The sequence below is a fragment of the Stylophora pistillata genome, chromosome 3, assembly GCF_964205215.1.
Source record: "Stylophora pistillata chromosome 3, jaStyPist1.2, whole genome shotgun sequence".
In the NCBI taxonomy this organism is placed as follows: domain Eukaryota; kingdom Metazoa; phylum Cnidaria; class Anthozoa; order Scleractinia; family Pocilloporidae; genus Stylophora; species Stylophora pistillata.
In genome coordinates, this window is record NC_142521.1 from 40,402,986 (window position 1) to 40,427,929 (window position 24,944).

Sequence of the window (24,944 nt, forward strand, 5' to 3'; positions counted from 1 at the left end):
TTTCGTTCGTAGGAGTTTTGACACTTTTTGACTTGACATATTAAATAAACAAGTAAAAAGATAAGATAAGATAAAAAGATCTTTAGGAGTTAAAAATGGGAGTATGTTGCGCTGTTTTGGAATTTTTGGAAGTCATCATCTGGCGATCGATGTCTTAGCACCTGAACTCTACTTCCATGTTTGTTTGGCCTTTCCATAGCAATTACGGGTAAACATGCCGTTTTAGCGACGTAATTGCTCCTGAAGAGCGCCATCCTGTTCCGAAGGACGTACAAGAATTGGGTAACATCGGAAAGTCTTGGTAATCTTCTTATTTTTCACTGATTTTCGCTTCCGCTTCTCTAAACATTTTTTCCAAATTTTTTTTCAACATTTTGTCTCTTAGCGGTTAGCAGTAACTGGAGCGACGAATTTTAGGGTCATATCCTGTCGTCCCAGGAAAATCTATCGCATTCCAATGTTGATCTAAAAAACAACTTTCGCCTCTGAATGTGTTTTCCTCATGACTCTCGATAAACAGTGGGACAAAAGAAGTGCGTTTCAATTCTTTTGTTAATGTTGAAAAGAAATTGTTGTTTTATATGTCGCAACTTTTCCACCTACTCATTTAAGGGCGTCGCCGCACTTTTCTCAGCAAAAAAATCCCTGGAGATTCTTGATAAGCCAATTAAACTGTGGGGAATTGTTCAAAGTGATTGACAATCGGAAATGTGATGGTTTACGATAAAAACCCTTTGCACTCACCTGAAGTAACTACAACTCGACGTGAGCCGAAGTGGGCTATATTTTGTGCGAAATGACTCGAAATTTGGGGACTTTCCTCGTGGTAGTCATTATTGCGGCTGGCTGCTTAGGTATGTGTTAGTTTTGTCATCAAGTTGAGTTGCTGATCTGTTGTAAACGCCCGTCAATTGATAGGGTGCTCTCGAAGAAAGCGAATTGCGTTGCTGAGGCTTCTGTTAACGAAAGCTTCTCTCTGCAGGAGTATTTTTTGATATTTTGAGCGTATTCATCACTAGCTCTTTCGGTTCTCTTGCCTTGGCTCAACTTGACTATATTCACGAAATTCTCGGGTTTTTTGGTACAACGTATAATGCGAGAAAATTATAGAGGAGTGCGCCGAATTTTTATCATAACGTTATAGTACTACCAAAAATATCTGTTTTATCCCAGTTAGCTTTTTAGTACATAACCACAATTCGCTTGTTGATAAGTCAAAATACTGAAGCAATGTTTGTTGTTGAAAATCTACGTAAGGGTTTTTCCAATTGGTTTTAATGGTATTTTTAGAAATCTTTCTCCTGGGACTGCTTTTTCTAGACGTGACCTTTACTTTGACCTGTTTATTTTATCCCATTCCGTCCTTCATCACCTTTACTTCTGTTCTGTTTACAGAAGAACAAGGCGATTCAATTTCTTCAGTGAATAAATTCTTGAGATTTTTTTGTCGCTTTTTCCCAACTCCAAGTTGTTACGCTTAAGTTGTGTTGTTAACCTTTTCTTACATGTTGATCGGCCTTCTCGCTCGATTGTAACACATACCTCGATCCTATAACGTTCGTCGTGGTTTTGCGATTGTTTCTGGTCGACTTATGAGCACCGAGCAAATGTTACCGAAACCTTTCACTCTTAAGACCTATTCGTCAATTTTCTGCATGGAAAGTTTAGATTGATTTTAATTTTAACCGTGATTATTTGCAGCATAAAATCGAACTTTGTCGACTAGTATATTTTTTCCTATATTCTCTTCACCTTCATATTTAAAATTGTATCAAGGCTGTCATGAGAAGTTACGTATTGGTCATCCATTCTTGTAAGCGAAAAGGCTATGCATTGTGTTTTTGTTGGGATCGAATTGCAAAATCAAAACAAGTTTCCAGTTTTGGCTGAGGGTCCATTTACTGGTACTTTAGTCTATATCAATTGAAACTAATTATGTAACCCTTGATTAAATGCCCAAGAAAAAATTTCCCTTACAACATAAATCAATATCAAGTAGACAAGTGCTTTTGACAAAGGAAAATATTAATTGAGGGTTTTTTAGTTGATCCAATACCAATATGCCAGACAGTAAGGAGAATTTCTAATGAGATCTTTTGATGAGTGTTTAGTTTTACCGATAATCAAACTTTGGCTATTATTAAACAGCAAATCATTGGTTGTGCAATCTTGGAAAGGAGTAAACTTCCATTTTTCAACAAAACAAGCATGGTATGCAGCTGATGAGACAGAAATTGTTTCAAAATTATGGAAATGTCAAAGTATCTATTTAAAATTATAAAAATTATGCACCTTTATAACAATGGTTTGCCCTAAGCCAGGTTTGGGGGGGGGGGGGAAGGGAATTTTAACTTTTCAGTCAATTTCCTTATCAAATTTCCTTGCCTGGTGACCAAATAGGTTGTATACAGGTACCAATTTCAAAAATTTCATCAGGTGACTTCCAGAGGCAGTGTGTGTGCGTGCGCATGAAAATCCCTGTACTAGGGGGCTCCTCAAAGTCAGATTTTTTGTGGTTAACCTGCCAAACCCCCCCTCCTCCTTGGAGAAACCTTTGATAGGTGCAATAAAAAACAGTAGCACAGGGAAACCATCAAGTTGTAAGTATTGTAGGGGTTTATCCCAAGTTTGTGTGAGCATTATCATTTCTAAAAAAAGGTCTTAAAAGCAATGAGAAGAGTACATCTTTTTACAAGCTTGGAGAGAGTTGAACATTTATTCAGTGACCTCAGATATTTGTGCAAAGTAGTTTAAGTGATTGTAAACCTGGTGAAAAGGCCAAGGTTAACCAAGAGTGTTTATGGACTTAAATTAACATGCCTTGTATTCAATTATAGGTGACTTATGCACTGAAACAAAATGCACTGGCCAGGGACAAGTTTGTTCCGTTGACAAAAATAACAAAGCTGTATGTAAATGTCGTGATTCTTGCCCAAGGTCGGACCGTAAAAGAGTCTGTGGGTCCGATGGTATCACTTACCGAAATCGCTGTCACCTAGATATGACGTCATGTAAGCTGAGTGAAAGCATTACAGTGGTTTCTGTTGGTAAATGCGGAGGTGAGTTAAGTGATGGTGATAGATTTTAGTTATATTTATGATAAATCCTCTATTAAGCCCCCCCCTCCAAATAATGAGCCCCCCTTCTCTTAAGAGGAAGAAATTAGGCCCTCCCACCCCTCCCACTCAAAAAAAAATATATATATATATCAGAATAACACTCCATGTCAGTAAGTTCGATAAATTTATTCAAGTACTGAAATTTAATCATATAACTTGGCAGACTTTACTGAGGATTTAGACTCTGCCAATTTGGTGAATGAAAAAATTTAAATGAGAACATTTTTGGAATAAGTATGGTACATCATATCCTATTGCATATTGGTAGTGAAAATTGGGCTGAATTAATATGCCCCACTCTTATGAGCCCTCCCGCCCCCCTAGCATCTAAAATAAGTCCCCAAGAGAGCTTAATGGAGGATTTACAGTGGTTAGAAAAGGGAAATTCTGCTCACCAGGTAATAGTTATGTTCAGCTATTCATTTGGCTGAAGACTTTATGGAGTAGTTACATTTGAATTGCCTTTCAAAATTGAAGGTTAAATCAAAAACTGCTTCCATTTTAGCCAAACTCATTAAGAAAGTAATTATAAATGAAGCCTGGTATACAACTACAAACAGAGCTCTTAGCTACAGGTTATCCCATAGTCAATAATAGTTATAATGGTCTTCTGCTCACTTTCTTCCTCAGAGATTCCTTTAGAAATCAGCCCACAGCATCAATCTTCACAAACTCTCTATGCTGGAGAGCCAGGCAAAATCGAATGCAAGATCCTTGGAAAGGCTGCCCAATACTTGTGGCAAAAAGTTGGCACAAGAATTTTACCATATGGCAGAGTATTATCTCTAAATTCGAATAAACTTCTTTTCCGCCGAGTCCAGTTGAAAGATGCTGGGAGATATGAGTGCCGTGCATATTCAGGATCAATGCGTGTAGTGGTCCCAATAACTGTTGTTGTGCTAGGTAGGTTGACTTCTCAGCAAACAGATGCTTCAAGTATCTGCCACTGCAAAGATTAATCAGCCAATCAAAACTGTGACAAAATTCTTAAAGGCCATCATGTGTAATTAGAGATTTTAAAAGGACTTAATCGTAATTGGACAATATCCATCTTTTAGGATTACTGGCTTCATTTTCTCCTGGATTTTGATTTATAAATGTTTCACTAAATTTGACTGCAGGCCTTCTTATCATCTTTTATTTTCAATGAAGACAGCCATTCGTTCAGTCAGTCATTCACTTAATATATCAATCAGAAATTAATGAGTAAATCAATTAGTGCAAGTGTCTGCTAATTGGTCCTAAAAAGAAATGTTGTGGGTGATATTTAGTGACATTTTGTCAATCAAGGCAGAAGTGTCATTATGGTAAGGCAGTTATTGACAGAATCAACTAGCTGATTGGTCAATCCAGTAGTCAGTCTTCCATGCACTCATTTTCTCAGTCAATCAGTCAGTCAGTCACTCATGCATTTCATTAGATGCAGTCAGTCAGCAAGTCTAGATTATTTTCAGTAAGGACTCTATGAACAGAACCTGCATTTAAAATAGAACCTGCATTTAAAACAGAATCTGCATTTCAAACAGATCCCAAGACAAAGGACACAGCTGTGGCATCAAATCAAGTTTGCACTTTGGAAAAACTTGTTGGTATAGGCACTGATCCATCCAAGTTCAGTACTCGATGGTACTTTGACAGCGTGGAATCCTTGATGTGTGTTTCATTTCTGTACAGAGGAACTGGTGGCAATAAAAACAATTTTAAGACTAAAGCTGAATGTTTGCGAAAGTGCTCTCATGCTGGTATCAATTTGAAAATCCTTTATCATATTACTTTATTGATGGAGTCTATTTCTGTGGATTTTCGACAATGGGTACAAATACACTCCAATTAAATTTGAAAATTAAACTTTTTTTTTTTCAGCTGGGGATGTCTGTGCTCTTCCCAAATTGCCTGGTATTTGTATGGCTTATTTTCCGAGATGGTTTTTTAACAGGAAAACTAAAAAATGTGAATCTTTCATATATGGTGGATGTTATGGCAATGCCAACAATTTTATCACAGAGAGGGAATGTAAGAAATCTTGTTCAGGTAATTTAAGTTTAAGAGAGGGAAGTAAACATGTGATGAATAATTTATAGTGGCAATATAATTACAGTGTGCAGTTTACCAGTATGCCAATTTTATTGATGGATGTGCTCAATTCTGAAAAATAATATTCCACACAGTTAAAAGGAAGAATTTGGCTCAAAAAAGCTTTAATGTAATGGCAATTGTAATTAGAACAGAAATTATAGTAATTACAATGACAATTAGTTGTCTTTGAATCACTGTACCTGACCTATGACATATATTGTAACACTTGGTTCTATCAACTTGTAGAAGTGGATGATGTTGACATTCAGATCTTAGCAGCATAGACCACTTTCATAAATGGCTGCCAGATTAATATTCTTTTGTTTAAATTTAAATTAGCCCTTCTGGCCTCGCTTGAGATAATGTATTCTGTTGAATTTTGTACTGGAGAATGAGGCCAGAAGGGTTAATTTAAATTTAAACAAAAGAATATTAATCCGGCAGCCATTTATGAAAGTGGTCTATGCATTATGTTTGTCATGGAATACCGATTGAATGTGTCATAGTGCTACCGACAGTACCATATTAAAGAAGGAAAGTTTCAAAGTTCAGTCCGTGTTGTAAACATTCACTATTTTCTTCTCAGTTACTAGCATACCTATTTCATTGACCCTTGTTCTCTTTTTTTTTTTTTTTTTCAATGATTTTCCTTTCAGCGGAAGTTGTTTGCAAATTACAGCCAGATGTTGGGCTGTGCAAAGGATATTTCCCTAGATACTTCTTTAACGACACATCAGGGCAGTGTGAGAAGTTCATATATGGAGGATGTGAAGGAAACAGTAACAACTTTCACACCATAGAACTGTGTCAGAAGAAGTGCCAACCTGGTAACTAAGGCTTACTTCAGTCTATTGTTAACCAATTGATTCACTCTTTGAGAGTGAATAGTATGTACATGTAACTTCTCCTTACAATATCACCCCTTAGTGACACATTAACTTAACCCATTAACTCCCATGAGTGACCAAGACAGAATTTCTCCTTACTAAATCAATACAATATCAAGCAGACAAGTGATGAGAGTAGAGAAAAATATCAATAAGGGGATAATTGGTTGATCCAATACCAAACTCTTCAAACTGGTATCATAAGGATTTTATGGCAGACAGTAATGAGAATTACTATAATTGAGATCTCAGGAGTGAAAGGGTTAAGGACTGAGATTCAAGGAAATCATCACCAACCAAAGAAGCTCTTGATTGTTAATGAAATTCTCCTCCTCAAGATCTAGAGCTGCTTTAGTTGGTGATGATTTCGGAATCTTTATTCTCATTACCTAAATGCCGTCAGTGATGTTATAAAGAGAAATAAGGTCACTCTCAGGGACCGGGCTCCAGTTGTTCAAAGGGCGAATAATGCTATCCAATGAGTAAATTGCTATCCAGCAGAAAAGTGTTACCAAAACGTACTGCACTATCCACTGGATAGAGATTTATCCAGTGTATGGCGTTATCCATCCTTCAAACAACCGGGGCCAGAGGTTTAAGATCTCATCTATGAATTGTTTACCTTCTGCAGTAGAAAATCCTAAATCTGACTCTTGCTGGATGTTTCCTTAGACTTAATGTTTACCTGTCTTAAGTGAGTTAAGGAGGTTTTTTTAAGGTTAACTTGACTCACCATTTCTGTTGTTCTATTTGAACAGTGTGAAATTCTATTTGAACCGTGTGAAATTGTTAATTTAGTTGTTTGGTAGAATTCTTTAGAATTTATCATCTTAATTTTTTATTCGACATCTCTTTTGTTTCAGCATCTGATTTTGCTGTTCAAGGTAGGTAGTTGTTCGATTATTTGAATTTATTACTTTTTGTTCAAGGTTTTCCCTCAAATTTTATTGGTAAGCATGGACTAGCCATTAAAACCTCACTGCATGTAACTAGGAAGATTTTCTGCATAGCAACTAAAAAATCTGTAGTTGTGTAACTAAAATACAAACTCAAACCATTAGATAGGTAATTGCTTTATAGGTTTTGTGCAATTATTTTTGCAGTTAAACCTGGCCGCTGTCCATGGCGTAGGAGTATTCTTAGGTTTTGCCTTCTGGGACAGGATACTTGTGCAACTGATCAAGAGTGTCCGGGTGATAACAAGTGTTGCCATGACGGCTGTAGTCATTCATGTGCTTCCCCAGTGAGTGAAGTCAAACCAGGTCAGTGTCCAAAAGTAGACAAAAAGAATGGGACTGTCTGTAACAAGATGGGAGACATGTGTGACAAGGATGCTGATTGTCCAGCAAGTCGAAAGTGTTGTGACAATGGCTGCCAGAAGGACTGCACCATGCCAGAATCTGTGCGTGCATTAAAACCTGGTGTTTGCCCTCAAAACAGCACAGTTGATCCAAAGTTGTGCAAAAGTATGAAAAATGAATGTGAGGTTGATGGTGATTGCTTCGGTCATTTGAAATGTTGTTTTAATGGATGTCATAAGGAGTGTTCTGCGACACCGGTTCCAAAGCCAGGGGAGTGTCCCTTGAATGATTTCATACCACCTGAACTGTGTGAAGTAACAGAAGACAACTGTAAAAATGACCAGGATTGTAAAGGAAGGGATAAGTGTTGTGCGACAGGATGTAATCTGGATTGTATGACCCCTCCCATTCCAGAGAAACGAGGTCAGTGCCCTATTGTGGATTATATTGATCCTGAAGCTTGTGAAGAAACAACAGATGAGTGCAGTGAAGATTTTGATTGTAAAGGGAAAGACAAATGTTGTGCAACCGGCTGCAAGAATGAGTGTATATCACCACCACGTGAACCTGCTACCATCAGAAAGGATGGTCAATGTCCTAAACCATGGAAGGGACTTGATGGTATCTGTGACCGACGTGGGGACATGTGCGCTGGTGATGATGATTGCAGTGGACCCCAAAGGTGCTGTTTTAATGGATGCCAAAGAGATTGCATTGCACCTGTACCTGCAGATAAACCTGGTGAGTGTCCAAGCCCTTGGAAAGGACAAGATGGTATTTGTGATCGTCGTGGAGACATGTGCAATGTAGATATTGATTGCGATGCTTCTGAAAAGTGCTGCTTCAATGGCTGCCAGAGGGATTGTGTTAAACCTAGCATTGGCAAGAAATCTTCAGGGAAGCCTGGTCAGTGTCCAAGTCCATGGAAACAGCAACCATGTGACAGAAAGGGAGATGTATGTGGAGAAGATATTGACTGTACTTCTGGAAGCAAATGTTGTCACAGTGGCTGTCAGAGGGATTGCGTCAAACCAGGTGAGGATGTCCACTTGCTTTAACTGTACTGTACTTTCCTATAAGTTGACTGTTAAAAGTAAATTGTAATAAAGTTTTGGTTGCATTATAGTTTTGCTTTACGTGGCGTTGTGATTAGTCTAGAAAGTTAGTGCAACCCTCGCAACTAAGATTTTGTGATTTTGTGACATTGATTTTCTTCACTGATGTTTTTGATATGATTGATAGTTTTCCTGTTTTCAGTTTAGTGGCAAAACATCTCTTAAAATTTTGGCTCAGTAAACTTGGTGTTAAATCACAGATTTTTACTTGTCTTCCATATCAAATTTCTGCCCACAAATATACAGTTATTTTGTGGAGAAATTTCTTCTCCGTCATTTGTAAGAATGAAAGGGTAAAACAAATGATTAGGACGTTCAACTTATAGTGCCTGTATGTAATGACATGTACAATCAGACATCTTGTTCTATATACAGTTGAACCTGTATTAAGCGGCACTTTAATTTATTAACAGCAAATCTGTGCAAAAATCAAACATTGCATGGCAAAGTTAAAAAAACTAAAATTCACTGTTCTTTTGCATACAAGTAGCCTTTAGAAAGTAGACAATTGCTGTGTAGTTTTTTCCTTAAAAAAAATTATTTGCTTCCGAAAAAAACGAAAATGTTTTCAGTCCCAGGATCGATTTGAAAATGGCTTCCATCGTTTTTCTCAGGAATTAACAGATATTTCAAGGAAAAAACTGCATGGCATTTATATACTTACTAAAGGCTATCTATATGCAAAAGACAAGTGAATTTGATTTTTTTCAGCTTTGCCGAAGATTTGCGATTTTGTTTGATTCTTGCACGGATCTGCCCTTAAGTTGCCACCGTGTATTAAGCAATCAGTTGTCAAAGTCCCAAAGTTGTTTCCCCTTTAACATTAATTTTCACTTCTATTAAGCAGTTGTGGTGGATCCTTTACAGAGTCCCAACATCCTGTTTCTATTTTCTTCCACCTGTCTTGATCGAATGGCCATGTAAAAGCAGAACCACTTAAATCAAACTATGAACAAGCATTCAAGTATATATTATCCATTTTTATCTCCTGAAATCAATGCTAGTAGTAATTTTGGCAGAGTGGTTAGGGTGCTGGACTTGTAATCCGGTGTCCTGGGTTCAAGTCCTCCACCTTGCCACTTACTCAGGATTTGTTCTCAGTTGCTCCTAGTTCAACTCCTCGGCTGCACTCTGTAAATAGCCTATTGGTCTGCCTCCTACCAGTGGGGATTTTTAAGCACTTAGCTAGTCTATATTATGGGTGAAAAGCCCCTAGGGGGAAGCTTCAATTTACGTATTTATTATTATATTTATTTATTTAGTGGTCAATTACAAAAACGAAGGAGATACAAGTAAAATGGCATTTTTCACCATTTTTACAAAACCCTTATTCTAAGGGTAAGCAAACAACCTGTATGAACCCTTGAACTTCCACAAGGGATAAACTTGTAACTTCTCCCTACAATATCCATACATTATCTAGCAAACAGGTAATGAGAATACACATAATTTATTTATCAGGCAGAAGTTGTTAACTTGATCTAACACAAAATTTTCATAACTAAGGTACAAGGAAATGTTAAGCAGCTGTAAAAGGAGTATTAACAATCAGATCATGGGTATTTAAGGGTTGAGTGGTCATCCCACCATTTCCAAGGTTCAACTGTATTCTTAATAGACATGTATTTTAAATAGAAAATCTTACAAAATGCCAAGAGGAAACCCAATCTGCTTTGGACAAGTTAGCAGCAGACCCCCCTCTGCTTGGTGTCTTTGTTCCAAGGTGTAAGCCAGATGGTGATTATGAGGACCAGCAGTGTCATGAACTGTACTGCTGGTGTGTTGACGGAGGTGGACAAAAAATATCTGGCACAGAGGTACAGGGCACAGCAGTCTGTTCAAATCAAGGTAAGAACACAACTTTTTTATGAAAAGTATTATTCCTTGCCGATGCTTGTTGAATCAATTGCTGGAAAATTTAATCCTGCAACTGCTAGCATTTTTGCAGAGGGACCAATCTTGTCCAGACAAGCTGGTAAATGTTTGAAGAAGGTTCCAAAAGCAATCTAATTTTCAGTGCCCCTACCCCCCTACCCCCAGGAAAGGCATTGGTAGAAGTATTTGGGTTTATTTTACACAATCTTTTTTACTCTATACATCTATAGCATGGATTTTCCTCTGATTTGCCTGTATTAGCTGGTGTGACATCAAATTGTTTAATCTGTTGGTTAGAGGCTTACACCCAAGGGGTGAAGGTGGCAGATGTAACACAATTCTGTATTGAAATATAGCCTTTCATCAGTAAAATTTAATGTAGTAATGAAATTTGTGTTGCCAAAATATGACTGTCCTGGGAATTAATGGCTGGGTGTTTTCCTCCTCCTAAACCTTGCTTCAGAGGGGGGGAGTCTGACTTCACCCTACAGCTGTGTAATTATTCATCCTGGAATTTCTGAGACTAATTAAAAATACAATTCTATTGTTGGTAACATTCCACTTTACAGCAAAACCTGGAACATGTCCTAGACCCTGGTTGGGTCAAGAGGGGGTTTGTAACTTGCTTCCTGACATGTGCCAGCACGATTCTGATTGTGATGGAGACCGCAGGTGTTGCTTTAATGGCTGTCAGAATTACTGCGCATCTCCAGGTATGAACTTAGCGAAAATGGAAGAAAGAGAAAAGAATGAAGAAATGTTGTGAGCAAGGAAAAGATGTGTTTGTTTGCATATTCTCTATATTATTTATACATTTCTTAAAGTGCTTACAAGGAGACTTGTTTCCAATACGCACAAGGAGAATTGGTTTAACAATCAAGAACTTCTTTCGTTGGTGATCATTTCTTTTATTCTTCTGACCTTAATGTGTGGTTCAGGGGGACATGGAAAGGAGAAATTATATGCTAGTTACTGTCGGGGGTCAACAATTTAATAGGACTCGGGGAAATGTTTCCAATACGCACTTTGTTAGTCCAAATAATTATGAAAATGGAACTCATAAGAATTAGTAAATTCCTATTGCCCATTTTTGTTGTATAGAACCACAAAGTTTTCATCCTGCTAAACACAAATTATTGCCGTTCCACTTGATGAAATCCTGTAATTTCTTTCAAAGTGTTAAATGATCAAAGGCTGATAGTTTCTAAAGAAACTGTTTGGGGCTGCATCATTGGGGGTAATGAAATAATTTGACCAAATTACTATTTCAACTTTGTTAATTGATCAGTTTGAGACATTTAAATTAACTTGTCAAATTTGATGAGCAATACTTTGGAATTTCTTCATCTCAGTTGGTATCAAACTCTGCATAAGACACAGGAAGAGAGAGATGTCAAAAAGTCATAGAGGACGTCCCTTAATTGGAACATTCATACCTTCCTGCAAACTGAATGGTGATTACGAGGAAGTGCAGTGTCATGGATCCACTGGGAATTGCTGGTGTGTAGACAAGTTTGGTAATGAACTGGAAGGTACTCGAGTCAGAGGAGAACCAAATTGTACCACATCAGGTATGATGTCAAAGAATTGTAGGGCACTTTCATAAAATTGTTTCAACTTTACTTTTGACCTTATGCTGTAGTGGTAACGGTCTCAAGGAGTGCATTTCTTCGGTATGATCCAGATCAGGATCATTGATCTGAGATCGCTTGGATCATGGTGCACCAAGGGATTGAAGATTGGGTGTGTAGTATCAGTCACATGACTATAAGTGTGAAATATTAGCAGGCACAAGAGCAGAAAACAAAATGCTGTACAGAGTCACTAAATTCAAATCTCTTGCCAAAGGAACATAGCAAATCAGCGATCTGATGATCTGTTATCAGGTCACTTGGATCAAAGATCCAAGGAATCCTTGTACAGAGTGGATTCAATGGATGAATGATCTGAAAATGGATTCCCTCCAAAGAAATGCTATAGATCAGAAATCCATATCGCAGTCATCCAAAAGGATTGCATCCAAATACTCAAATTGAAGTGTATACACTGTACATGAATAAAATTGTGACCATTACTGTGGAATTTCTTTCTATCAGTTGGTATCACGCCATGCACAAGACAAAAGATGAGCGTGCTTTCAAGGAACCAAGGGGGTGTTCCCTTAATAGGAGCATTCACACCTTCCTGCAAACCAAATGGTGATTATGAGGAAGTCCAGTGTCATGGTTCTATTGGGTTCTGCTGGTGTGTTGACAGTCTCGGAAATGAAGTAGAAGGTACTCGAGTCAGAGGAGAACCAAATTGTACAATTTCAGGTAAGGTGACAGAGAACTGCAGTGCCCTTTTGTGAATTACTCTCTTGGTACTTTGGCAATAAGGGCTTCAAAAGGCTTTAAATAGGAGTTCAAAGCTACATGATTAGATGTAATTCATATGTAGCTGGCTCATCCAGAAAAAAAACTTCAGATCTGAAATCACAATTGGTGGTTGAGACTTATTGTATTATGATTAGAATCATTAATAGAGGAGAGGTTAAGCACTGTATTTACAGAAAAGGTCAGCTTTCTGTTATTTTATTGTAATTTTAAAATATTTATGTTGACTGTCATAAGAATTTTTTTTTGAGCTGTTTACCTACAGATGATTGTCAGATTGTGGAAGAATTGAGTTCATCAGACTTCATTTTACACTTAACGTTTGTTGTAATACCTATACAACAAAAACTCTCTAATAGCAGTATGAGTCCTGGAGGTTTACCACCAACAGTTTTGTAAAGTACAGGGACTATGATATATTGGATAAATAAGAAAAATAAATAAGCACTGGTCATTGTTGGTGATTGCCCACTCATTATCAGGTTACAGTAAATCAGAAATATTCTTTAACTATAGTATGTACCTACATCTTTTGGAAGTATTTTACTCCATACAGGATAATGAAATGTAAAGCACGGTTTGGTGAGCCATTGACCCTGTGTCTGCCAGGCCATTGCGGATAATGAGGATATTTTTTTCTATTTTTTAGCAAGTAGAGAGATCAATGGGAAGGAAGGAACTTGTCCTAAGCCTTGGAAGGGGCTCACAGGTTTCTGTGACAAATTGGGTGATGAATGTGGAATGGACTTTCACTGTTCTGGAAATCAGAAATGTTGCTTCAGTGGCTGCCAGCAGATGTGTATGAATACCTCAGAGGCTCACAAGAAAGCAGACATGAAACCTGGCCAGTGTCCCAAACCTTGGCTGGGTAAAGAAGAGCTGTGTGATCGCCGTGGGGATATGTGCACAAAAGATACTGATTGTAAAGGAAGTGAGCTCTGTTGCTTCAATGGCTGCCAAAAGGATTGTGTCAATCCTGGTTGGTGATATATTCTCTTCATTATTGTAGTAAGAGGATAACAAATGAGGCATATTTTTGACTAACTTGATTTAGTCAGAGTACATGTTAGTTACATTTTTTAAAACATCAGTACAATTTTTTATCATTTTATTAATTTTGGTTTGTAAATCAATTTCCCTATGGTTGCTATTTTGTTAGCCTTTTTTCTTTTTTTTTTTTTTTCTTACAAGTAAGGAGGCTCAAAGGTGGTGAACATTGTGCTTTACCAAGCAGCCAGAAATCCAGAGAAAATCAACTCAAATACCTCTTTTTTATCAGGTCTGTCTACCTGTCAGCAAAGATTTGAAGAGTCATTTCTCTTTCCTCAATTGGGTCGCTTTGTTCCGTCATGCAAGAAAAGTGGTGGATTTCAAGAAATGCAGTGTCATCCTTCCACAGGATACTGTTGGTGTGTAGACAGTTATGGCAGGGAACAGCTTGGAACACGAACTAGAGGGAAACCCAACTGTACTCTTCCAGGTAATAGGAAAAGAGTATTTGTGAGTGCATTTTCTTGTATCTTCTGGAGGAATAATACAGACAAATATAGTAGACATCTGTGTCTACATACATGGTCAAGAATTCCACTTATGCCAGGTGACTCTTGCATGTTCTTCCTCTCTCCCCCCCCCCCCCCAAGAGATGCAAGGGTATTTTGGGTTACTCCCCCTTCCCCCCAAACATTCCGTTAGATTTTGCTGACATTGTAGAAACCCATTTTTAAGTGTAAGAGCAAAGCGCCTTGCTCAAGAAGATTACACAATTAAATACCATAAGCCATACATTTTGACCTGGTGATTTGAAGTCCAGGTCAGTAGTAGAACCATGTGCAACAGAAATGCATGTTATGATTTCTGATCCAGTGTTACGTGTAAGCTTTTGAACTAAATTTAAAATTAATTTGACATGTATTCACCCCGTCAAAGTCTTGCTCATTTAACATTTGATGTTTTCAGATCCATGTCAGTTCACCACGTGCCCATATTATGGACAGTGTGTTCCCGCCAAGGACCACAAGTCAGTAGAATGCAAATGTGATATTGCATGCACTAGGATTTATGATCCAGTTTGTGGAACAGATGGCAAAACCTACGGAAATGAGTGCACCCTGAAGGCTGAAGTTTGTGCAGGAAAGAAGAATGTCACTGTTGATTATAAGGGTGAATGTGAAGTAGGTCAGTTGAAAGGTGAATTTATCTAATGCCCTAGTAGGGTTCTGAGTAGGTGCTGTAGGATAATTTAATCAAATAAATCAAGTCCTCACATAGCCTGTGCCCAGGGCTCGTAAACAATCAAAACCATCTCCAATAAGTTTTGGTTTGAACCTGGACTAGAATTCTTTTTTTTTTTTTTTTTTTTTTGAGGCATGCTTCATATAAACTCTAAAAAGAAGTTTAAAGATAAAAAATTCAAGCATTGGAAAAAGGTCCGGAGTAGTTTTAGTGACAATTATTACTAGTTTAGTTGATACACATGTACATGTTAGATAGTGTTTTGCCATAAACAGGAGAGGAAGAAGAGGGTTTAATTAGATGAAGCATAATTTCATTCTCTGTTCCTACCCGGATAACTTTAGATTTGCATCTCAACCTACTGTGAAACAGTTCACATTGATTTATCTTTACTAGAAGAGAAAGATGACAAAATATGGGTACCAGTTTCATGATCTAGATTTTTTCCCTTAGTATAAAAGTGTTCCCTTTCATTAAGTGCAAATTGAGAAACAGTGAAAAATTAATCTTACTGTAACTTTCCATCTTTCAGTGGATCTTTGTGCTTCAGTAAAGTGCGACTTCTATAGTGAGTGTGATGTCATTGATGGCAATATCACATGTGCCTGCCCTGGTTCAGGTAGCCGTCCAAGCTGTGGCAATGAAGAAGAACCCCTGTGTGGTTCTGATGGAAATATTTATGAGAACCTTTGTCACTTAATGACTGCCTCCTGCCAACAAAAGACAGAGATTAGCCCAGCACTGCCAGAGAGTTGTGGTAGGGTTCTATTTCTTTCATTTTCTATTTAAGCAATGTGGAATGCTGAATATTTAATAGCTGAATCCTTCCTTGCTTTCTTAAATCTATGGGTAATTGTACCTGCAATTAATACAAACTCAATTTGAAAATATGATGGCTTTTTCTTTGGGGCCTACAGCTTACCATTTGCAAATCATTGTTTTCCTTTAATTGAAAAAGTGTGATGGTATATGGTAATTCCTTTTTCTCTTTAATTGAGCAATGATCTTATTGGTAATTCTCTTTAAAAAATTAATGTTCAAATTCTCTGTGTAGAAATGGCTCCAGTTGTTCAAAATCAGAATTTCACAGTTGTAATCATGATGGTCATAAGAGGGCACCTCCCTATTTTTTTGAAATGATAATTCTTTCCTTCATGTTCTGTGAGTGCTTTAACCCTAATAGGAGAGAAATTTACTTTGGGTAATAACATAATTTGGAGTACAATTTGAAAAATTTCCAAGTGGTTATTTACACCAAATTGCATGAAAAATCATCAAGCATCACAGAAAGTCAAGGCAGATGAAATTTTGATGTGACATGCATGACATATGTAATTTGCACTTTCGTGTTGTAACTTTGCACTCGGGTTATGTGAAGAACCATTCGTTTTCAGCCAATCAGGTGCACATAATTTTTTCATGTATATTATTAGTTCGGTAAAACCCCTTCCTTCCATTTTTTTTCTTAATGACTGCAAGGGTAAACACATTGATAATTACATGTAACTATATCCAGTCATTATTATCAACTTTGCAGAAATAGAAGATGTTGATCCCTGCATCAACATCACATGCAGCCATCCATTGCAAAATTGCACCACAGATGCTGAAGGCAAACCTGTCTGCAGCTGTGCACATCTTGGATCCTGTCCAAAGATCCTACAACCAGTCTGTGGAGATGACGGCCAAAATTATGATAATAAATGTATTTTGGACTTCCTCTCATGTGAGGAGGGCAAAGTTGTGTCTGTAGACTATGAAGGAAATTGTAAAGAGGATATTGCATCAAGTAAGTGAGAAAAAGGTTTGTTACTTTTGGTTGTACAATTATAATAAAAGATTTACATTTAGGCACTATTTCATGACACACTGTGGATTTTTGAAACACCTTTTGGCAATTTGTGATTTCTTTTTGATCACTGTAAAATTAATCATTTGAACCAGGGAGTTATGTATGATTGTGTAGTCTGGTCATCCAGGAGAGAGTAGTCCTGGAAAGGACTAATGTCAGTGATGTGACTGATGTTTTGACAACCCAAGTAGAAGTCAAGGTCATAGTCGAGATTTGATACTTACTTGGATGATGACTTCCACCAAGGTTTCCATAATCCTAGTCACCACCAACGTACTCTCTCCTGAGTAACATCACCTGGAGAAAAAACAGAATATGCAATAAAATTTTTAATCCTTTTCTGCTTGGTAGATTCCAAAACGTACTTAAGATAAATAATGAGCATTATTTTCCTGAAAAAATTAAAAAAAAAAAACAAAAACAAAAACCTGACTTGACATGAAATCAGTAATAATCTCAAAATTCTGTCAACAAAGAGTCTTCATATTTGGTTATCAAATTTAAGGATTTTACTGTTCAGATCAATTGGTTCTGATTTAGAATGGAGTTATGGTTGATTTATGGATGGATTAGTCATTCCTTTTCCAAAACTAATCCTTCGATTGTTTGGTTTAACAGGTATTACACTAGATCCCTGTTCTACGGTCAACTGTAGCCATCCCCTCGCCAGTTGTCAAGACTTAAATGGTACAGCAACCTGTGTTTGCTCAACTGCAGTGACACTTGAATTATTTTATGTCTGTGGTTCTGATGGAGAGACGTATCCAAATCCAAGATCCTTAGAAGTTGCCAGCTGTCTCACTGGAGGTGCTATCAAGAAAGTCAAGGATGGAAAATGTAAGAATAACAGTCCATCTTTTAAATACTCGGTATTTCTTAAACACCTAGCAACTTGAGAACTGGGAAAAACAGGAGGATATAATATGAGAGCTTGCTTGGCTTTTAGCTTCTGGACCCGCTGTCACTTGTGGATGTTTTTTGTTGTTAGTTCTTGTCCATGCTGCCTGGGTACTTCACTACTTATTATTTCTTACATTTAATTTATTATGTTGCTGGCTCCTTCATAGACAGTCAAACCTGTAGTTAGCGGCACCGTATTTAGCGGTCACCCTGTATTTAACGGTTGGTTTTCACGGTCCCGAAATTTGTTCTCTTTTATTACTATAATTTTTGCCTCAGTGAGGCGTCCACTCTATCAAACGGTCGTGATTACCTTTCACTGAGTCCCGACGGCCTGTTTGTATTGTAATCCATCAGTATTGAACTGTCACTTAAAGCGGAACCACTGCTTTTATTCTAAGAATTATCTTTCAAGCAAAATTTAATCCATGTTTATATCCCGAAATCAATTTTACTTTGTTGTTTTGTTACTTTTGAGTGAGTTTTTGAACAATACCTTTATTCTGTGGAACCTGTAGTAAGCGCTTGATAACAGGTCACTTTACTGTAGTTTCCGCTGAAAAAGTGTCCCAGTATATGACAGTATTTTGCACCTGTGTCGTTTCAGGTTCTAAGCTGATGGATCCCTGTGAAGTCAGCCTTTGTCGCCACAAGCGTCACAGGTGCGAAGTTCAGAATGGCACAGCCACGTGTGTTTGTAATGCAGCATGTACACTGGAGTACGATCCAGTCTGTGCTTCTAATAACAACACATATCCCAACCTGTGTGGTATGGAGGTGGCTGCATGTGAGAGCGGGGAACGCCTTCGAGTTGTGAGACCAGGGAGATGTGGTAAGTTTTATTGGTGTATCCAATCATCTTGCCCAAGAACGCAACGCATTGTCCCGGCCAGGTCTCGAACCCAGGCCGCTGGACGCGGAGTCCAGTCCACTGACCTGGAGGCCACTGCGCCTCCCAGATTTTTTCCTGTTGACATAAATTGATTTTTATGTTATTTGAACTGTTTGGGGCTTGTAGATGCTTTTGTCTCCGAATTGAAACCCCACATCTGTCCCGCTCCTTGGAAAGGTCTGAATAGAATTTGCGACCGAAGAGGAGATTCGTGTACGAAAAACGAGGACTGCAGGGAGGTTGGAGGAAAGTGCTGTTTTAATGGCTGCCAAAAAGACTGCGTTCAATTTGGTAGGTCTATGCAGATTTCATTTAGTTTTCTCTGTGAAAAGTGTTTTTCCAGAATGTTGATACGATTGTTAAAATTGTACCACAAGGACAGTGCCAGTTGCAGCTGGCGAAAGATCCTGACAATAACGTCATGTGCGAACATCTTTTCAGCTATAGAATGAAATTCCAAGTATTTCAGAACTTAGGTTACTTTGCCATTTAATCATTCTTGGTTATTAAGATGTATGAGGAGAAAAGAGTTCGGCTGCAGGTGAAGTTGAAACTTTCACTGAAACTAAACTTTTTTTCCAGAGGAAAGAATAATGAAACAAGGTTCAACTGACGTTTTGGTTAAAACTTTAAAATGGCAATTTCACCAACCCTAAAATCTACATAGCTGTTGTCGTTTTTATGAAAACAACAAACATTTATTTTATGTGTCCTTTGTTTGAAGTTCGTGATCTTGACTGCCCTGACACGTGTCATGAGAATGCTCAGTGCATAGAACTGGTTCTTGGGGGCCGTAAGTGTGTTTGCAATCCAGGATACGAGGGAGACGGCATCGATTGTGCAGGTGAATTACGCTTAATTTGAAGTTATTTTATGTTCAGGGTCTTTAGGTATAGGGGGACATGATGGAAAATTTGAAGATGTACTAATATAAGAAATATATTAGTACATAATAGACGCTTACAGGACATAGCAACACTAATGTATAAAGTAAAGAACGATCTAGTACCCAGCTACATATCTGAGATATTTACTCGAAAGGGTACTCGTTATAACCTTAGGAATAGTGACTTTGAAATACCACGATTTAACACTATACGCTATGGTAAACACACACTAAGGTATCAAGGACCATATATTTGGTCCAAATTAGAAAATGGTATGCGTGAACTACCAAGCCTTAGTATCTTTAAAACTAGAATCCGTAGAGTTGACCTGGTCAGCCTAGTGGAAGACAGTGGCAACTGCTGCAATCTTTGCAGCACGTGATTTTTTTTTTTTTTTTTTTTTTTTTTAATTATCTGCATGGTACAAGTATTTTTATGTTATCTGAACACTGTTGATATTTCTAAATATTTTAAAATTTTAATGCATAGTTTATCGGCTGTATTGTTACTTATTATGATACTGTACATAGTTTTTTTTTTTATTAATTTAGTAAGTAGGTGTCCCCAATTAGCTCTATGAGCTAAATACATTGACACGGTAATAAAGATTTTATTATTTATTATTATTATTATTATGGTATGTGAGCAATAGGCAAGTATGCAAAAAGTCAGTTCTTGACAATTTGCCAGTGCAGACTTACAGGTGTTGCATTCCCATTGTTTAAGGAGTTTTAAGAATTTCTTCAACGCAAAATCTCACGCGTCCACGGTAGAGTAGTGTATTGTTCGAACAGAACAAGGGTGTATTCCAAGTCTGGCAACGTGAACTTAGCCAGCGTTTTTTTATTTTAAAGCAGAAAGCTTAAACCCTTCAACTCTTGTGAGTGACCAAGGCAGAATTTCTCCTTACAATATCAATACAATATCAAGCAGTAAAATGATGAGAATAAAGAAAAATATCAATTATAGGATTAGTAGCTGATTCAATAGCAAATTCTCCGAGTCGAAATCATAAGAAGGATACGGCATTGTCCCAGAGCTGTGACATCCTGGTTTCTTTGGCTTAGGGCAAGCAGGACCAAAAACCACATTTCAATAATCTGGCCAGGAATCAAACCGATATCTCTACAGTCCACTAGTTACTTTTTTACTTCCTTTTCCAGGGGGAAGGACCCAGATTAACACTGAGTGAAATGTGTAATATGCTGAAATGATATTTTGGCGCGTGCTTTATGTTCAACAGCTGATCCATGTAGTGTCAAGAGATGCGAGCATTATGCAACTTGTGTGGAGGATGGCGGCATGGGAAAATGTGTCTGTCCACAAGTTTGTCCTCGGAATTTCTTGCCTGTTTGTGGCTCAGATGGAAAGATATATGACAATATCTGTCTTCTGGAAGTTGCGTCATGCAGTCAACAGAAAAAGATCACCATCGCCAGTAAAGACAGTTGTAGTAAGTCTTCAAGTGAATCCTACACAACTCGTTTGTTGAAAAAATAGTATTCTCTAGAACTTGGGTTGCATTGCGGAGAATTAACTTCATTTTCCCTCCGTTGCCTTAAGCATCATCGGTCTTAAAGAGAACCTCCACCCGTTTAACAAATAGTGCTCAGAATGTTCCAAACGTACTTCACAATAGATCTGGAATAAAAAAAATTTCTTTACCAAGCGATCTGACTTTTTATCGTTGTCCAAAAAAAAACATCGTGGGCGCTATTTTTCAAAGAATGGAGTTTCCCTCCAAGTACTGGGTGGCATTCTGACGGTGCAAACCAGCCTGTTGAACCCTTTTGACCCCGCCCCCCGTAGCAAATGGAATAATTAACACTCGCCTCTTAGCGCTTGATTAGCTGCAGTGACATCAGACACTTAGACATCTGCTGTGCAAGAAGTGAAGTGATACCCTTCCGTTGCCAGATTTCTCATAGAAAAATAACTGAGTTAGAGACAGATACCACAGTAGGATGGGCTTCCCTTGTCATAACTTCATCTCATCTTCCATTCTTATTTATTTATATATTTATTTATTTATTTATTTCTTCATAGAACCAGACCCGTGTGAGAAATCCAATTGTAGTCATCCACTACATCACTGTCTCAAATCACCTCGAGGTGCTGCATGTGTTTGTCTGCCATTTTTGTGCACAATGGAGTATATCCCCGTGTGTGGGTCAGATGGCCAAACTTATTCTAACGAGTGTGTTCTAAGGTCAGCGGCGTGCGAGAGAAGTCAGACAATAGCAGTGGCTAGTCAAGGAGAATGCAAGAAAGAAAACAAAAGTGAGTAATGTGTCGTGTTTTAAAGTTATGTATCTGTTGGTTGCTTGTGCCGCTACTGTTATGAGAACGGCAGATCACACATGATTGGCGGTTGGTTAAGGCCTCATCAGTCAAAAGAGGTTACGCGGTTAACCTTGATGTCAGCAGGCGAAAATCGGTAGGTACACTGTAGATGGAAAGGAGTAAATGAAACAAGTGATGAACCTCCAGAAGGAAATTTTCTCTAAAACATAAAAGTACAGTTTTCTTGGGTGGCAGTCTACCAAAACAACAGAACATTGAGAAAGTTTGAATTAAGGATTTTCATGATTTTCTTTACCTATCATACCTCACAGACTGATGTGAGAACAAAAGATTATTTCGTTAGAGCTTTATTCTTTGTTTTCTGTAAGAGCTGTGCTTAATCTTAAAGGCGAAGTTAACAGTGACGAGTACGATGATTGCAGTGATGATGATGATGACAATCGTGATGGTGAAGATATACTTTTATTATTTATAAAACCAAAAAACCAACTCTTTTAATAACATAACCAAAGTAAAGCGCGCGCTCTGATTGGTCAAGTTAGCGTCCCCCATTTGCCCATGGGTGTATGCTGCTGACGTGAGCAAATGCAAAGACTATTTTTTCGCGCGCGCTTGTTTTTTCTGGTCGCGTAAGATATGTTAAATAAAAGGGAGCTCTTTAGCTACGATGTATCAATATGTTATGTTAGAAAACAAATGATAAACACCACAGCGTACGCTATTGAGTTATGGATGCACTTGGGAGGTTTACTAAGCACTCAAGAAGCTAGAGTCGCTCTCGGCTATCGCCTCGAGCGACTCTTACGCTTCTTTCGTGCTTAGCAACCTCCCGCGTACATCCATAACTCAATAGTGTACGCTGTGGTGTTTACCATTTGTTAATTATTGGTCATGTCTCACTTACATCATCGTTCACTCGTCACCTCTTGGTTCCTTTTTTCCACAGACCCTTGCAGTGCACCTGATCTTTGTACCCATCCTTACCATCAGTGTCACGTGGTGGGTGGCAAGGCTTTATGCATTTGTCCAATGGTGATCCCAACAAACCTGGCACCAGTGTGTGGCTCTGATGGACAGACATACCCCAACCCCAGCGCTCTTGAGAGTATGAGCTGCTTAGCTAATAGAATTGTTGAGGCGGAATATTCTGGTGAATGTCACGGTGAGTAGGAACAATTGGTGATTTATAATCGATGACTGAAACTGTAAATGAGTCGCATGGGAGGTGACTGACAATTGTGTAGCTTAGTCCCCCTGTGAGATTTGTCCTCGAAAAAAGACTGTTTTCTGTGAGAGTGATTTCGATTTGCTCAAAAACCAGAGATCAAGTCATCATCCCATCCGAGTGAAAACTTTTCCTTAATAGGGTGGAGGTCGGCTAAAGTCACCGCTTGTAGCAGCTACATTTCTCACATGGAATAAACAGTTTGTTGTTTTAATCAGACAATCTAGTAAACTGGGTTTTAAATGTTAGAGCGATTGTCTGGCACAAGAAGATTTTTTTTTGCCATGATATGTGATCATTTTAGAAAGATCCAACAAGGATTAGTTAAAACCATTGTTCAGTCAGAAAACCTTTGATACACAGTGATGTTTCCTATCAGGATACTCTGTTGCAATATTTAGTAGCGTTGTTTATTATCGTGGCTTTGTTGTGTTCTAGCCACGTGGGATCCGTGTGACATTTCACTATGCAGTCATCATCGTCATTATTGTAAAGTGGTAGACGGTAAGGCCGTCTGTGTTTGCTCTCAAGTCTGTTCACTCATCCTGAGGCCAGTTTGTGGTTCAGATGGTAAATCATACCCAAACAACTGCACCTTGGAGGTTGAGGCCTGTATGACTGGAAAAGACCTGACTTACGTATCAGAGGGAGAATGTGGTGAGTGGTTTCTTTTGGAAATCTGTGGAATAATGGTGTCTCAAAAAGAGGTGACAGGGGATTTTAAAACATGGGCATTATTACGTACGGTCCCCATATGGAAATGTATATGAAGTGCTTTTCAATAAAACTACGTTGGGCCGTACTGTTCGTATCGTGAATGTATCACCAATCACGTAGCTCCTTTTTCTGCCTTTAAAAGCACACACAACCCACAATTCCCCTATTCGCTCCGACGAAGGGCTAACACTCGAAACGTCAGCTTTTATAATCGTAACGGTGGCCAATTTACCATTTCAACTTTGTTGATATATTCAAAATGTTCGTATCATGATAAAGTTCTCCTTCGATCTAGAGGGGGCCCGATCCCCCAGATAGTGTCGAACTTCAACTGCAAAGTGAAGGGCAGGCAGACACTAACACAGCCAGTTAGAGGAAAACATTGAGCATCCCAAGACTTTTACCATCATTGTGTGATTGTCTTTCTTGTTTGCGCTGCTAATAACCATATCCTTTTTTTTTTTTTTTGCATTCGTTTGTTTCGTGTTGGATAACAGATCCATGTTCACGTATGGTGTGCACTGATCCCAGAAAGCATTGCAAAGTTGTGCAAGGTGCAGCAACCTGCGAGTGTAATGAAATCTGTACACTTGACTATAACCCAGTTTGTGGTTCAGATGGTAAAACATACCCCAACCAGTGTAGTCTAGAGGTGGAGGCATGCAAAACTGGTAAAATCTTGATCATGGTGAAACCAGGAGAATGTGGTATGTGTTGTGATACTTTTAATGTTAAATAAGAAGAAACTCTATCTTATGGTTTACTTGCAGTGTAGAGTCAAACGCTGCTTGGTATAAATGATAAGCTATAGTAAAAAAAGTGCCTGGAGAAATACTTGCGCGTTCACTCTGGTTATTTAGCTCTGGTTATTTCACAGATGAAATGCCACTCGCTTTGCCTGGCAAATACCCGAAACCCATTCATGACCCCCATTTCAGTCACCTGTAAGCGCTGATTAAATTAATTGAAGGAAAAAAAAGGAAAGTTTGGTTCGGGGAACGCTTGGAAGCATCTGGGAGAGAAGGTCTTTCGACGACTAAAGCCCTAGTCAAACGGCGCATGATAGTCGATGATAGTTGAAGCGCGCGCTTCTGTTTGACCACCAGCTATCATGCGCTATCATCGACTATCACCAATTAGTATATATTAAAACAGTGGATAGCGTTGAAGGCACGCTCTGATTGGCT

The 24,944-nt window shown here is 38.3% G+C and overlaps 1 protein-coding gene and 1 long non-coding RNA gene across 3 annotated transcripts in view; one reads left to right on the forward strand and one right to left on the reverse strand.

The window, feature by feature from the left end:
- Window positions 1-716: 716 nt before the first annotated feature.
- Window positions 717-24,944, forward strand: part of LOC111343971 (uncharacterized) — a 44,775-nt gene continuing 20,547 nt past the window's right edge. For both annotated transcript variants that reach the window (XM_088755403.1, XM_022951175.2), the window contains exons 1-26: window positions 717-854; window positions 2,838-3,059; window positions 3,750-4,022; window positions 4,646-4,861; window positions 4,983-5,150; window positions 5,852-6,022; window positions 6,946-6,966; window positions 7,186-8,418; window positions 10,134-10,346; window positions 10,943-11,086; window positions 11,726-11,944; window positions 12,470-12,688; window positions 13,398-13,727; window positions 14,028-14,228; window positions 14,705-14,923; window positions 15,513-15,737; window positions 16,518-16,769; window positions 17,451-17,669; window positions 18,340-18,564; window positions 18,751-18,915; window positions 19,349-19,468; window positions 20,755-20,964; window positions 21,558-21,791; window positions 22,762-22,977; window positions 23,479-23,697; window positions 24,255-24,464. In XM_088755403.1, coding sequence (XP_088611529.1) covers window positions 797-854; window positions 2,838-3,059; window positions 3,750-4,022; window positions 4,646-4,861; window positions 4,983-5,150; window positions 5,852-6,022; window positions 6,946-6,966; window positions 7,186-8,418; window positions 10,134-10,346; window positions 10,943-11,086; window positions 11,726-11,944; window positions 12,470-12,688; window positions 13,398-13,727; window positions 14,028-14,228; window positions 14,705-14,923; window positions 15,513-15,737; window positions 16,518-16,769; window positions 17,451-17,669; window positions 18,340-18,564; window positions 18,751-18,915; window positions 19,349-19,468; window positions 20,755-20,964; window positions 21,558-21,791; window positions 22,762-22,977; window positions 23,479-23,697; window positions 24,255-24,464 — 6,202 coding nt within the window. In that variant the 5' untranslated portion in view covers window positions 717-796. The remainder of the gene's footprint in view (window positions 855-2,837; window positions 3,060-3,749; window positions 4,023-4,645; window positions 4,862-4,982; window positions 5,151-5,851; window positions 6,023-6,945; window positions 6,967-7,185; window positions 8,419-10,133; window positions 10,347-10,942; window positions 11,087-11,725; window positions 11,945-12,469; window positions 12,689-13,397; window positions 13,728-14,027; window positions 14,229-14,704; window positions 14,924-15,512; window positions 15,738-16,517; window positions 16,770-17,450; window positions 17,670-18,339; window positions 18,565-18,750; window positions 18,916-19,348; window positions 19,469-20,754; window positions 20,965-21,557; window positions 21,792-22,761; window positions 22,978-23,478; window positions 23,698-24,254; window positions 24,465-24,944) is intronic.
- On the reverse strand, window positions 4,644-18,363 carry LOC148736095 (uncharacterized). Its single transcript, XR_015999424.1, has 6 exons — window positions 18,229-18,363; window positions 17,530-17,642; window positions 17,057-17,129; window positions 16,599-16,650; window positions 15,493-15,690; window positions 4,644-4,798 (listed from the first exon to the last, which is right to left on the reverse strand). It is a non-coding gene; the product is annotated as an uncharacterized LOC148736095 (long non-coding RNA).